Source organism: Nothobranchius furzeri, chromosome 5 (genome assembly GCF_043380555.1).
Source record: "Nothobranchius furzeri strain GRZ-AD chromosome 5, NfurGRZ-RIMD1, whole genome shotgun sequence".
NCBI classification, from domain to species: domain Eukaryota; kingdom Metazoa; phylum Chordata; class Actinopteri; order Cyprinodontiformes; family Nothobranchiidae; genus Nothobranchius; species Nothobranchius furzeri.
Window position 1 is genome coordinate 80,867,621 of NC_091745.1, and position 9,383 is coordinate 80,877,003.

Below are 9,383 nucleotides of genomic sequence, written 5' to 3' on the forward strand. Positions count from 1 at the left end.
ATCAGAGTCTGCCCACAGCAGCCTCCTTCATGGTTCAGCAACGACGATATTGAAAAGATGGAGCTGCTGTCTGGGGGTGACGTCATCAGTAAGGCCCGGGTGCCTGCACATGGACAGGTGCTCCAGGTGGCCTTGAATTCTCCTGCGCAGCGCCAGGTAAGCTGCTGGACTGTTCACAGGAAAATGTGGCATTGCAGCTGATTAAATGTAGACGTTATAACGTGTTGGCCTACTCAACCACTCTCAGTTCTTATGTTAGCGTGGAAAACATTCACAGTGAGCAGGTTCCTGATGAACGGAAAAGACGTTATTTACCAAACTGCACAAAAACTGACCAAGGCTATAAATCCTGAACGTCTGTTTTGGTGGCCTAAGGACCAGCTCTCTACTTTTTGCAGATGATGTGGTCCTGTTGGCTTCATCAAACCATGATCTCCAGCTCTCACTGCAGCTGTTATGAGCCATGTGAGAAGCGTCCGAGAGGAGAACCAGCTCCTCTAAATCTGAGACCACGGTCTTGATTCAGAAAAGGGTAGAGTGCCTTCTCCGGGTCAGGGATGAGGGCCTGCCCCAAGTGGAGGAGTTTAAGCATCTCTGGGTCTTGTTCACGAGTGAGGGAAAACTGGAGCGTGAGATCGATAGGTGGATTGGTGCTGCGTCTGCAGTGATGCGGGCGTTGTACCGGTCTGTCGTGGTGAAGAGAGAGCTGAGCCGGAGGGCAGCTCTTGATTTACCGGTAGATCTACGTTCCTACCCTCACCTATGGTCATGAGCTTTGGGTAGTGACCGAAAGAACGAGATCACGGATACAAGCGGCCGAAATGAGTTTTCTCCGAAGAGTGGCTGGACTCTCCCTTAGAGATAGGGTGAGAAGTTCTGTTATCCGGGAGGGGCTTGGAGTAGACCCGCTGCTCCTCCACATCGAGAGGAGCCAGTTGAGGTGGCCCGGGCATCTGGTCAGGATGCCTCCTGGACGCCTCCCTGGTGAGGTTTTCTGGGCACGTCCAACCGGGAGGAGACCCAAAGGTAGACCCAGGACACGGTGGAGGGACTATGTCTCTCACCTGGCCAGGGAACGCCTTGGGATTCCCCCGGAGGAGCTGGCCCAAGTGGCTGCGGAGAGGGAAGCCTGGGCCTCTCTGCTTAGGCTGCTGCCCCCGCGACCCGACTCCGGATATAAGAGCATAAATGGATGAATGAATGCTCAATAGAACAAGATATTTCAGACTGTGTGAATCTGAAGTAAATGACAAGCTAAAAGTGAAACCCTGATGTCTGTGTCCCAGGTGAGACAAGCAGGAGGTGTCTCCACCCACAGGGGGCACTGCCAGCAGGGCTGCTGCTCCCTGATCAAGCGTACTGAGGACTGGTTTGAGGTGTTTGCCTTCCACCTGGACCGGGTGCTGGGAATCAACAGGAGTCTGCCTGCTGTTCTACGGATGTTCCACAGCGATGTTCTACCCTACCGCTTCACCAGGGGCTCCCCGAGGCCTGTAGTGTGGTGGGATCCTGACATTCAGCATCTCGCCGACAACGACAACGACCAGAACTCTGTACCACTCGGCTGGGTCCAGTACCAGAAGCTGCTACAGGCAAGGTGTGAGAACGGGACAGAGCTGAGGTCAGACCCATGTGTGGGGGTCCGGCACTCAGAGTGGGGGAGGCTGGCTCTGTTTGACTTCCTATTACAGGTAAAACATCCATCATCCTGTAGCCTCCTTCCACAAACACACTAACACGGTGCAACAGCTTCACCACCTGCCTTAGACCCTGAACCATCATCTGGGTCACAACCATCATCGGGGTCAGAACCCAACACATCTCCAGAGCTTCTCTATCTCATTTTTTCCTTTTTGAATCTTGATGTTTTTTGTACTCATCAGGCCGGAGCAGCGAAAGCGCTGCGAGGCCTGTTGTATCCGCTCTGTTTATTTTTGGAGGCCTTAACATACCCAAAAACTCGGGAATTTTTGCACACATGTCAGGCGTGGTATTTATATGTATGTGGTTTTTATATATCGATGGGCGTGGTGTAAAATTTTGTATTTTAAAGGTCCCAAAAAAAATCGCAATAAAACTAGCTCCACAGCGCCCCCTAGAATGTGAAAAATACCCCCCACATAAACCTTAGTTTGTCGTACAGTTATGAAGTTTTGTACACTTGTAGAACTCAACAGTCTGCACAGAAAAGCCTCTTGCAACCATGGTCAACGTTAAACAGGAAGTCGGCCATTTTGGGTTGAAATGGCAATTTTTACCCGTTTTGGCCTCTTTTAGGGTCCGCTTCTGATTGATTTACTCGATCATTTTTCGCACAATCGTCTCAACATTTGTGTGAAATTGATCAGAAGGGATGAGCGGTCAAATAGAAAAAATAAAACTGACTTTTCGTATATGCTGAGGGGGCGGGGCCAGGCCTCGAAGTTCGACTACTCGCCAAAAACATATAAATGGCTATAACTTCATAACAAATAGAGTTGAGTTACAAAAACTTCTGTGTCATTCGACATCTGGCCCCAAATAAAAATTAATGGTTGGATGATGACATCACACAAGCCCCGCCTCCTCAGGACCAAAAAAGTCATGTTTTACTGTGATAGTTCCCAAATCGCCCCATTTCCCTTAATCAACACAAATTTGTAGCTGGTATCTCAAGACAAGTGGGGGTTGCTTGGCGTTACTTTATGGGAGTTTTCAAAAGAGGGCGGGGCTGTGGCGGCGCGGCGAAGTCAGGCATACCGCCATGGCCATATGTTTGACTCCCATTTCGTCATTTCTAAAGATATCGCCACAAAACTTATCCACTTGATCCTAGTCAGGCCCCCCAAAATATCTGAAGTGAAAGTCCGGTGGGCGTGGCCTATTTTTTTAAATAGCGCCCCCTAGAACCATTAAAACTCTCAGCCCCAAGCCATGCTTTGACTGAGGATTACGAAATTCGGTACACTAATGTAGTGTCTCAGGACCTACAATTTAGTGGTTTTGTAAACATTGTTTGGAGAATGATGCCTTGTCACCCTTTTCACTGATCGCCTTCAAACTTCTGCTATATACTCTTAAGACATAGGGGGAAAAAAATCAACCGTAGGATTTTTCAAAAGTTGAAAGGTGTGGGTGTGGCTAAGCCTCAAACTTTGACCTGCCGCCATGCCACTCTTTTTCACAGCTCCCTATTGGACTCCTTTCACCCAATCACCAGTAATCTCTGGCAAATAGCAGTAGACAAGTTGAGGTCACTTGGGCTCCAGTACTGGCGGGTTTCAAAAAATGGCGGGGCTTTGGGAGCATGGCAAAATTTGCCATCACGACATGGAAATATGTTTGCCTCTCATTTCCTCAGTTATCGTGATATCACTACAAAATCTCTGATGAGTGATCCTAGTCTGACCACCAATAGAAATGGACATGATAGGTTTGTGAGCATGGCCTTCTTTCTGAAATAGCGCCCCCTAGTACCATTAAAACTGTCAGCCCCAAGCCATGCTTTATCTGAGAACTATGAAATTTGGTACACTAATGTAGTGCCTTGGGACCTACTAAAAAGACTCTTGGAGGCAAGGTCAATGTTGCACAGGAAGTCGGCCATTTTGGACTGAACATGGCAATCAACAATCCTGCCCTTTAGCCAACGAGACACAAACGGTTGGTGAACGTTGTATAATAGAACCACAGCGCCCCCTACATACCTTTAAAACTGTAACAGCTCCTACAGACGAGGTCACAACTGCGCCGAACTTGCTATATGTCATCACACAAAGGCACCCAGCACAATCCTGTGGTCACTGGTTGGTATAGCTCTAGCACCGCCCCCTGACAGATGTTAGGCCCTGAATAACACATGCATGATGCAATTCACACCAAACTGCATGCAAATGATTGTTGCGAACCTACAAACTTCTTCATGGAATATTTCCTAAATTTGGGACAGCGCCCCCTAGATACAATAAATCAATTGTAACTTCTGCATAAAAGCTCCAAACTATATCAAACATGGTGGGAGTCATCACGTAACTGCAATGAACACATGTATGTACTCACTCGTTCAAATCACTTTAACTCCGCCCAGTTACAGCCTTTTGGCTCTAGATGACCTGTGCAACGTTTGATTGATGCCAAATTAACAGAAAACCATCTTTGATGATCAAAGATCTATGAGATTTAGTGGTAAATGGTCACAGCGCCCCCTAGATAGGTTCAAACTTTATTAACTTCTAAAGACAAGGTCAGAATGGTATTATACTTGGCTTGTGTGATCACATGACGGCACCAAACACATTGATGTGGTTGTTGGTTCAAATCCCTTTAGCTCCGCCCCCTTTCAGCTCTCTGACTCTAGTTAACACACACGTCTGATTGATGCCAAAATAACAGAAAACCACCTTTGTCAACCAAAACTGACCTCAATGGGACTTTTCTGTAATTGGTCACAGCGCCCCCTAGATAACTTTAACTTTCAATAACTTCAAAAAACGTGGTCAGAATAGACTTAAACTTGGTCTGTGTCATCACACCACCAGCGTGGTAAAGATAGAGTATGCCCTAGTGGTGAGATGTGTAATTTATTGGTGGGCTCAGAGGAGATGCAGAGTCAGGGTGAGGTGCGGATGAGGAGACCGTTCGCGGTTTCTGGTGTTGGGGTGGTCGACGTTTATGTTCCGCAGACGTGACCGCAGTAGCGTGTCCAGATCTCTTAAAATGGGGTGGCCCAGGTGAGGCACAGCTTTGTGCATGGGTGGCACCAATGGTTATGCTTTTTTGTTTTACCCCCAAGCCTTTTGTGGACAATGAAAAGCCTATTTAAAAGTAAATTAGTGTGGTGGCACCTGGGGTGGCCAAACGGATTCCAAGGGTGGCATGTGCTACCCCAGGCAACTCCCTGGACACGCCCCTGTGTGACCGGGTGCACCGGGATGCCGGCCAGGCCAGAGCGGCACGGAGCTGCAAGGGCAGAACGAAGCTGCTTGCAGCTTCAATTTTTTATTGTTTTTATGAAGATTTTTACGTGTTCAACCTGATTCACCAGTTTTTACTTCTGATTATAGAATTTAGTTATTTCCAGTTTTTCAACTGTCTATTCCAGCAGATTGTTATCAGCCACCACTGACTCCTGTGTGTGTGTGTGTGTGTGTGTGTGTGTGTGTGTGTGTGTGTGTGTGTGTGTGTGTGTGTGTGTGTGTGCGTGCGTGTGTGTGTGTGTGTGTGTGTGTGCGTGCGTGCGTGCGTGCGTGCTCTGTTTTTACAGGTGAGCGACCGTCTGGACAGGTACTGCTGTGGGTTTACACCTGATCCAACAGACCTCTGTGTGGAGAACCTGCTGCACAGCAAGTGTGGCAAAAGCAAGGACCTGCTGCTGGTTCACATCCTGGTGGGTTCAGCTCGGTGACCCTCCACTCCTCACCTTTCTTCGTGTTTTGTTTCCTGTTCTGAGACACTAAACGTCCAGCAGTTCCTTCTCTAGTAGGGTGAACTTCTCCTTTAAAGGACAAAAATTGTTAAATGCCTGGTTCACAGAGGAGCTGTGTGATACTCGGTCTTTCAGAAATCACTCGCTCACTCTGAGTTGCACGTGCATGCTGAAGGTGAAAGGTTCTTCAGCCCTCATCACCTGCATGAGCCAAAGAACGGGAAAAGACAGGGAAACAATCAGGTCAGGAAATCAGTCATACGTCAGAAATTAGCATCCATGACTCCGCCCACCTTGGCCTGAGACTACACACGGCACTGAGAGAGCAAGGCATGTAGAAGATAATCGTTAGCTCTAGCAAACCCACAGTGTGGCAGAACATGTTGGGGCAGATGCATTTTGTGGTGATAATGCGTCAGCTTTGCACTTTTACCCCAACGGTGAGGGAGTGGCATTTCTGTGAGCCAATCAGAGGTGAGATTATGTGTATCTATAGAAATATATGTATAGACATGTGATGTGACGGAGGATAGCGTCGCGCTCATGTCTGAAGCTGTCAGCTGATTTCTTGTGTACTTTTGTTCAGGTGAGGAAGGCGGATCCCAGCAGACTGGTGTTCATAGACAACGCTGGTAGACCACAGCAGCCCAGTGACAACCTGAACTTCAGGCTGCTTGAGGGCATTGAGGAGTAAGTTCTTAGCTCTGTCTTGGTCTAAGTTGCTTCTCTTTTACTGCAGCATTTTATTCACACACAAAAATCTATCCATCCATCAATTATCATCTGATTATCCGGGTCGGGTCACGGGGGCAGCAGCCTAAGCAGAGAGACCTAGACTTCCCTCTACCCAGCCACTCCGCCAGGCGTTCCCTGGCCAGGTGAGAGACATAGTCTCTCCAGCGTGTCCTGGGTCTACCTTTAGGTCTCCTCCCGGTTGGACGTGCCCAGAAAACCTCACCAGGGAGGCGTCCAGGAGGCATCCTGACCAGATGCCTGAGCCACCTCAACTGACTCCTCCATCCTGACCATCCCGACTTCTCCTCCTATCTCTAAGGGAGAGCCCAGAGACCCTGGGGAGAAAACTCATTTCGCCCACTTGTATCCATGATCTCGTTCTTTGGGTCACCACCCAGAGCCTGTGACCATAGGTGAGGATAGGAACCGGTAAATCGAGAGCTTCGCCTTCTGACTCAGCTCTCTCTTCACCACGACAGACCGGTACAACGCCCGCATCACTGCAGACGCAGCAATCCACCTATCCATCTCACGCTCCAGCTTTCCCTCACACGTGAACAAGACCCTGAGATACTTAAACTCCTCCTGAGGCAGGACCTCATCCCTGACCTGGACACAAAAATCATTTTAGGAATAAATAAAGTTTAATTGGGAGAGCAGATCACCAATCAACACCTGAAGTAACTTACGGGTGAGATCAGTCAGCTTCTCTAAATTATTAAATCATTTTACTAAAAACAAAAACCTTTCCATCCTAAATCCATTCCTGTTCTCAGCAACCCTAAAAAGCCTCTCGTCACATCCCAAAGGACAACATGATGCTGACTAAGGCAGGCGCTCCTGTCGGGTGTTTCTTCTTTGTGTGTTTCTGCGGGAGGGTCCAGGTCAGCAGGTGTAGTGATGAGGGACCAGGAGCAGAGCCGGTCTGTGGGAGGGTCCAGGTCAGCAGGTGTAGTGATGAGGGACCAGGAGCAGAACTGGTCTGTGGGAGGGTCCAGGTCAGCAGGTGTAGTGATGAGGGACCAGGAGCAGAGCCGGTCTGTGGGAGGGTCCAGGTCAGCAGGTGTAGTGATGAGGGACCAGGAGCAGAGCCGGTCTGTGGGAGGGTCCAGGTCAGCAGGTGTAGTGATGAGGGACCAGGAGCAGAGCCGGTCTGTGGGAGGGTCCAGGTCAGCAGGTGTAGTGATGAGGGACCAGGAGCAGAGCCGGTCTGTGGGAGGGTCCAGGTCAGCAGGTGTGGTGATGAGGGACCAGGAGCAGAGCCGGTCTGTGGGAGGGTCCAGGTCAGCAGGTGTAGTGATGAGGGACCAGGAGCAGAGCCGGTCTGTGGGAGGGTCCAGGTCAGCAGGTGTAGTGATGAGGGACCAGGAGCAGAGCCGGTCTGTGGGAGGGTCCAGGTCAGCAGGTGTGGTGATGAGGGACCAGGAGCAGAGCCGGTCTGTGGGAGGGTCCAGGTCAGCAGGTGTAGTGATGAGGGACCAGGAGCAGAGCCGGTCTGTGGGAGGGTCCAGGTCAGCAGGTGTGGTGATGAGGGACCAGGAGCAGAGCCGGTCTGTGGGAGGGTCCAGGTCAGCAGGTGTGGTGATGAGGGACCAGGAGCAGAGCCGGTCTGTGGGAGGGTCCAGGTCAGCAGGTGTGGTGATGAGGGACCAGGAGCAGAGCCGGTCTGTGGGAGGGTCCAGGTCAGCAGGTGTGGTGATGAGGGACCAGGAGCAGAGCCGGTCTGTGGGAGGGTCCAGGTCAGCAGGTGTGGTGATGAGGGACCAGGAGCAGAGCCGGTCTGTGGGAGGGTCCAGGTCAGCAGGTGTGGTGATGAGGGACCAGGAGCAGAGCCGGTCTGTGGGAGGGTCCAGGTCAGCAGGTGTGGTGATGAGGGACCAGGAGCAGAGCCGGTCTGTGGGAGGGTCCAGGTCAGCAGGTGTAGTGATGAGGGACCAGGAGCAGAGCCGGTCTGTGGGAGGGTCCAGGTCAGCAGGTGTAGTGATGAGGGACCAGGAGCAGAGCCGGTCTGTGGGAGGGTCCAGGTCAGCAGGTGTAGTGATGAGGGACCAGGAGCAGAGCCGGTCTGTGGGAGGGTCCAGGTCAGCAGGTGTAGTGATGAGGGACCAGGAGCAGAGCCGGTCTGTGGGAGGGTCCAGGTCAGCAGGTGTAGTGATGAGGGACCAGGAGCAGAGCCGGTCTGTGGGAGGGTCCAGGTCAGCAGGTGTGGTGATGAGGGACCAGGAGCAGAGCCGGTCTGTGGGAGGGTCCAGGTCAGCAGGTGTAGTGATGAGGGACCAGGAGCAGAGCCGGTCTCACCAACAAACTCAGAACATCTGCCGCTTCTTCATTTGGATCCAGATCTCTCACCGATCCTTCCCACAGCGTTTCCTCCTGAGAACAACTCTGTAGTGCCACATGTGCAACATGAAACCAAAGCACCTCTAAACATTCAGCTCTGATGACATCATCAAGCTTTAACATGGATCTGTTGTACCTTTATGAACCTTCCAGGCTCAGGGCTGTTTTCCTTCAGTCACATCACTGAATGCTAGTTGAGTCATTTACGTTGTGGAGGAAGCAACATCTCAGCCCTCACCTCTGGTTGGAGGCTCCCCCGACAGCGTCTAACCCGCTTCACTGCTCTAAACCATTTATTGGTCTAAACTTGATTTAATTTAAACTTAAACGGTGAATTAGGAAACGTGACATTGGTTAGCTGGGACCCAGCAGGACGGGTGAAGGTTTGGAGCCAAGCACACCTACCTGCTGCATCAGCCTGTGTGAGGCTGCGTCAGAATGAAACCTGTCGTCGGTTATTTAGTTTTTGCAGATTCAAATTTAAATGAGTACATTTACGCGGAGCTACTGGGCGGATGAAAACCCGTCTGTGGTTTTTGTGTCTCAGGTTTCCAGAGAGAGCTGTGTCAGTGCTGCGCTCAGGCTGTCTGGAGACTCTTCTTCTGCGCTCCCTCTACACAGACAAGGAATTCTGGGACAGCCGTGGGGGGGCCATCGGTCTCAGGCCTCTGGTCCACATCGTGGAGCAGAGGGGGCAGATCCTCCTCCAGCACATCAGGACCAAAAGGCTCCGCCTCCTGAGGGAACTGTGATGCGGTCCAGACGGGCTCCTCCTCCTCCTCCTCCGATGGGTTTTACTGCCAGAAAGGGTCAGAGGAGGTTTCTGATGTTTTAATGTTGAGGTTCAGCTCCAGCTCACAGGACTGAGAAGTGGCTGCACCTTTCTAGATGAAAACCACCAGGT

General features: G+C 50.8%; 1 protein-coding gene across 1 annotated transcript in view; it reads left to right on the forward strand.

The window, feature by feature from the left end:
- The window catches only part of gask1a (golgi associated kinase 1A), a 25,745-nt gene extending 16,362 nt beyond the window's left edge, over nt 1–9,383 (forward strand). The window contains exons 2-6 of the mRNA XM_015975863.3: nt 1–156; nt 1,287–1,691; nt 5,243–5,365; nt 5,991–6,094; nt 9,027–9,383. The exon at nt 1–156 is cut by the window's left edge and continues 906 nt beyond it. Of these exons, the coding sequence (XP_015831349.3) occupies nt 1–156; nt 1,287–1,691; nt 5,243–5,365; nt 5,991–6,094; nt 9,027–9,231 (993 nt within the window). The 3' untranslated portion in view covers nt 9,232–9,383. The remainder of the gene's footprint in view (nt 157–1,286; nt 1,692–5,242; nt 5,366–5,990; nt 6,095–9,026) is intronic.